This window comes from Amaranthus tricolor, chromosome 15, assembly GCF_026212465.1.
Source record: "Amaranthus tricolor cultivar Red isolate AtriRed21 chromosome 15, ASM2621246v1, whole genome shotgun sequence".
NCBI classification, from domain to species: Eukaryota; Viridiplantae; Streptophyta; class Magnoliopsida; order Caryophyllales; family Amaranthaceae; genus Amaranthus; species Amaranthus tricolor.
Genome location: NC_080061.1, coordinates 20,161,451 through 20,167,478, shown reverse-complemented (window position 1 = coordinate 20,167,478; position 6,028 = coordinate 20,161,451). Strand labels below are relative to the sequence as shown.

General features: G+C 30.5%; 1 protein-coding gene across 1 annotated transcript; it reads left to right on the top strand.

The window, feature by feature from the left end:
• Window positions 1–1,770: 1,770 nt before the first annotated feature.
• Window positions 1,771–4,485, top strand: LOC130801439 (NAD(P)H:quinone oxidoreductase-like). Its single transcript, XM_057665300.1, has 3 exons — window positions 1,771–2,018; window positions 2,602–2,796; window positions 3,439–4,485. The coding sequence occupies exons 1-3, from the start codon at window positions 1,919–1,921 to the stop codon at window positions 3,735–3,737; spliced, it is 594 nt and encodes a 197-aa protein (XP_057521283.1). The 5' UTR covers window positions 1,771–1,918; the 3' UTR covers window positions 3,738–4,485.
• The last annotated feature ends 1,543 nt before the right edge of the window (window positions 4,486–6,028 follow it).

Below are 6,028 nucleotides of genomic sequence, written 5' to 3'. Positions count from 1 at the left end.
TGAGTGTAGCCTAGTGGTTAGTAGAGGTGTTCAAAACCGGATACCGGGTCAACCCGGATCCGGAAATCCGATTACCCGCTTTTTCGGATACATAAAAATGTGACCCGGATCTGACCCAGTTTTGTTTATTTCCTAAAAATTGTGGTTTTTTTCCTTATTTCTTTTAATTATTTTTTTATATAAAATTCAAATTCTAAGTTGTTTACATGATAGATTTACCTAATTTAGAATTTTTTTTAAAAAAATTGGAGCTAAATTAGGCAAAATATTTATGTAATTTATTTTAGCAATTTCATACTAACTTAGAATTTGTTACATATAATTGAATGAAAAAGTGATGTATTTGATAAATGATTAAGAAAATTCAATAATTATTTTTTCTTAAAAAATTATGTATTTAATAAATTTAATCACGATAATATATACTTAAATATTATATGAAGTAACATTTTTATATACTCTATAATAATAAATCTGTGCATTGTACGAGTTTTTATACTAGCAATAAGATAAAACTAAGTAATGCAATATCTTTACTAACTAGTTATTACTTTGGTGATCCTAATTATATTCTAATTATCAAGGATAATTTTAGTAAATTTACAATCTAATTGCCAATACCACATTAACAATAAGTCAAATTCTTGAGTTGATCATCGGATGAGATATTTTATGAAACATGCTATCAATCTAATAATTACTAAAAACACTTATTTTGAAATACGTCGTTTGAAATATTATTTAAGGACAATAATAGAATATAATTTAACATATTACTTTGAATTTTAACACATTTAAATTTTTTTAGGGTAAAAGGATTATAATATATTAATTATATTAGATATATTAAGAATAAGCGTTTAAAATATTTTAAAAAAAAAAAAAAACAAAATCGAAACTGGGACTCGATTTTACTAAAATTGATATCCGAATCCGACCCGAATACCCGGTTTATAAACCGGGTACCCGGTCCGAAATACCAGGTTTTGACAAATGGGGTTAATTATCCGATTAAAAAAATCGGATACCGGATAATCCGGGACGGGTTTTTTTAAACATCCTTAGTGGTTAGTGCATACATGAATTTGCTTACATGTCTTAAGTTCAAATCATAGCAACTACAATATATGTATTATAATTTTTGTGAGTAGGCCCTGGGCATAGCCCCACCTCGCCCTTGCCCAGGGCCGGCCTTGCTAGCATTACTTCAAATTAGTTTCCCGATATAATTGTACTTCTCTTAATACATATCTCTATCACTGTTTTTCATAACTTTATAATATAGCTCATGATCCTATAGAGACATAGCAAAAAAAACTAAATTTCAAAAGTCGAATTTTAGTGCGACCTCACACTTAAACGTTAGAGCTTATTGGGGTCTAGAGTTTCTCTAGGGACCCTTGGTGCATTTAAACTAATCGTATCTTTTCAAACTAAGGCCTAAATCATCAGGTGAAAAACTAAAAAGACTCAAATATAAAACTGGAATATAAATTGATATGATTTTGACCAAAAAAATGGCATTTGACACAATAAAAAGAAAGAAAAACCAAATCCTTAAACAAAGGTAGAATAAGCAAAAGAAGAAAATGCCAATTTTTTTGATGTTTATTGGTTCCGAACATATGGATTACAGTCTAAAAAATGTTGATTCATATTTATTATAAAGCTGATGAATCCACCACTATCTCGTAATTGGAATGCTACGTCATGGCATAGATCAGCAAATAAGGTTTCGAATGTTTACTGTCATTTATTCCTGACCGTCAGATTGACATAGAAATGTATGGCTAGAAAATGGGAATTGAAGAATGGCTACATCATGGCACAGATCAGCAAATAACCAGAATTCCCCTCTTAATATAAAAGAGTCAATTAAGATGAGTTTATGAAAGACAAAAAAAACAAGAGATAGAAAATGGGAAGTGAAGAAATGGTTGAGAAACGAGTGATAAAGGTTGCAGCTCTTTGTGGCTCTCTTCGCAAGGCCTCTTTTAACCGAGGCCTTGTTCAAGCAGGTATCATTTCAACCTTAGATATAACACAAATTCTTTAATAAGACGGTATCTTAGTGATATGATTTTTATTGGACTGACTTATGCATATGTAGTGTGTCAGAGAGATTATTTATAAATTTTAAAGTGACCAATTATAAAGTTGGCTAACTATTTGGATCCGTCTCATACAAGATGAGTGGAAGAGAAAATTTTATTTCAATTTTAAAGCGAGACCTCTTTAAAATTAAAGCTCTAAATTGTTGTTGTTGAAATTTCCGTAGAACTCTTATTTGTTATTAATTTGAATTGTTTGTGAATTTAAGCCTTTAAGTTCAGGCCTTTTGCGTGTCATACCCACGAAAGTAACGTATCGTGTGTACAACTTATAGGTCAAATCACAGGATTCCAATCATTTTAGTTGTTGAAGTTTTAGGTTAAGTGGTCGAAATTCTGTGGTTTAGCCTGAACGCTGTAGATCTTAATAATTGGATGACTCTAATTCGTAAAAAAATACATTAAAACTATAATTTACAAAATGTTTAAACTTTAAAATTGTAATCTGTAAATTATTCCATTAATTAATCAAGTCCATTGTGTTATGTAGCAATAAAGATGTGCAAAGAGTCGGTGGTAGAGGGGATGGAGATTGAAGACATAGACATAAGTGAATTGCCAATGATGAATGAGGATCTTGAGGTTAATGGTACTTTTCCTCGGACTGTAAAACAGTTCAGACTCAAGATTCTTCAAGCAGAAGCTATTTTCTTCGCTTCTCCAGAGTATAATTACTCCCTTACACGTATGTTCTTTAAGTTCATTTTAGTAAAAATTAGTTTTAATTCCAATTAAATTAAAAAAACTTTAAAATTAAACCAAATTAGAGGTGATTTGGTAAATGTGTTTTGCATTGACTATTGATTAAAAGTTGACAATTGACACGTACATAGGATTTTTAATCAATAGATTAATCACATGTTGGATTCTTATTTCATAGCATGACATGTATACTTATGTCCATCAAAAACACATTACTACTCATTTCTTTTAAGTGTGTCTTATTAACTGTTTCGATTTTGAAACGAGAAAATGCAAAAGATACTTAAAATATCTGAAGTAGAAGTGTTATCAAAATCAACGATTAACGAATTGGAAGTGAGATATAATCCTTGCGTGGAAATGACCTAAAATCCTGCAACACAACACGTTAGCCTTGCCCGGGGTGATCTCCTGGAAAACCCCTCTGATGCTCAAGTCAGATCAGAGATGAGAGATCAATGAATAATCGGTAACAAATTAAAAGCAAGAATGTAGATATCAGGATATTGGTTGTTTATATTTTGGCGTGTTGATGAAGAAGATGATGTGTAGAGATTTTGGTGGAGTTTCGGTGTGGTATTGTATTATGATTGATGGAATTTAGCCTACTTGTTTTGTGTGGCAGCATTGCTAAAGAATGCTATTGACTGGGCATCAAGACCGCCAAATGTATGGGCAGATAAAGCAGCAGCAATAGTAAGTGTGGAAGGAAGTGGAAGAAGCTCACAATATCATCTTCGTCAAATTGGAACTTTCCTTGATATTCACTTCATTAATAAACCTGAATTCTTTGTCAATGCATTTGAACCTCCATTGAAGTTTGATCAAAATGGTGATTTGATCGATGAAGATTTAAGGAAAAGATTACAACATGTGCTCATCGCATTACAAGCATTCACGCTTCGCCTCATCAATGGAAAATAAATATTTACAATACTATATCCTCCTATTTGATTTGCATCTCTTTTTTTAGGTGCTAATATTATTTGGTAAGTGATGAATAAACAAATAATCATTGGGAGTAAGAAAATCATAATATGAGATTACAAGAGAATTATCGTTGCCAAAGAATATTATTTGATTTGCATCTTTTTTTTTTTTGTATGTCTTTTCCATTTGCAATGCAAAACATGTTTTAACAATGGCTCAAATTTTTCGCAAATAGAGGCCGCAAAAGATAATTTACAACGACCATAGACTCTAACTTTAATTTGGAAATTTAACAATTTTATTAGTGACTGAATTGATGTATGGATGACAATAGGTCGGACCTGGATCGGATTATCCACCCTGTAACTTTGCTCCGGATAAATTCGAATTATTTTTTTTAGTCCGCCTCCACTCGGGTCGTATAATACATACTCTGACTTTGCTCCGACTCGGACTCTTGGACCTCCGATGGTGTTCGGATTATTATCAATCTTTATTCTTATCGATATCATACTATTTATTTAAAACATAAAAACATTAAAAGAATAGTCTTTAAATACACTTTAACAAAGAAAATATGTCCTTCAAATTTAACTTAAAAAGGAAAGATAGTCCTTCAATTACAATTAAACGAAATAGTCCTTCAAATACAGTTGAGCAAACAAAAGACTATAAAGTTCCATTAACAAACATAAAAATTGCATAAATGATCAAGTCATTAATTCTTCAACTCTTCATGCTCAACATCTTTGAATCCATCCATAGTTTCCTAACAGAAGGTTAATAAGAAAAGTAATATTAGCATAAATAATGTAATTAGGAAAGAATAAATTTAATAAAACAAAATAAAACATACCCATTACCATTCTTATTCCATAGCTTCCACATCCTCATATTCAAATATTGGTGCATATTGAAGAAGATTTAATTTAGTGTCTTCAAATTAAAAATAATAATATTAATGAATAATACAACTACATAATATGTTAATGTATATACTAACGAAAAATAAATTATATACCTACGAATTTCATATGAATTTCATATCAAGCTTCAACGTTGTCATGAAGAAGAGCGTATTATGATGAGATCATATAAATCTACCAACGGTGCTAAAAGCACTCTTAGAAGAACCGGTTGAGATGTACACTTCAAGTATGTCTCATACAGTCATACCTATTTGGTGATGAAGTGCAAAAGGAAACTACACTTCGGACTTTTTAATTGCACCACTAATTATTTCCAAACGATCTTGAACTACTAAATTCAAAATATGAGCACAACATCGCATATGCAAAAAAGAGCCACCTTGTGACTTTAAGAGAGTGTAACTCTTAGAGAGTAAGAACATAAGAGTTTTAGATTTTTACTCGTTTTCGGGCATCTCAGTTGTTTAACAAAGTCAACTATTCAAAGCTCCAAACCTAAAGAACAAAGAAATGCACATTAATTTCGAAAATTTTAACTTTTACGCAATGAAAATTTTAAAATTTTAAATTAAGATGTTACATGTTTTGACTTGAAATTTAAGAATGTTAAATGCACATCTTTAAATAATCTTAATTTTCACATTTTTATGTTCTAGCGTTAGGTAGCTCGGTAGTTAGTTGTTAGCAGTGTAAGTAACTATAACTATGGGTATCTATAGGTGTACGATTACATTTTTATATATTTAGTTGTCTAACTTGATGTTTAAATAAACATATTTAAAAGTAGCAGTTATAGTTGTTGTTTCAATACAAGTTAATGAGAAAAATGTATAGAAAATCGTAAAATGATACTTTTGATTATGAAATGTTCTAAAGACAGTTGCTTGAACCATTAAAGCCTTTAAATTGTTACTTTAGCAAACAATGATAATTTTTTAAAAGTAACAGTTTAGCCTCATTAGATCACGAATAGCTAATTAAACTGCTATGACGAACATGGCTACAAAGCATGCAAATCATAGATTTGTTGGTAGCCATCTATTACAAATAATAATGCAAGAAATAAAACTACAAATATAAGATGATGTTTGTAGTATCTTTTTTGTGTACGCAATGGACTCCTTACTTGAATGAACCTCCAAATCAAAAACACCGTAGAGAAGATTAGTTTGCAACGATGAACATCACTCGAAAATCTTGATATAAATTGAAGGTGACTACAAGCTTTCCTATTGTGATATTTTTCCCCAAAGCAACTTGGGTTATGACAATGGAATTCCACAATGAGAAACAATCAATCTCTAAAACCGATTAGTACAAATCCATTGAATTAAATTATTATATGTTTAAGGAGAA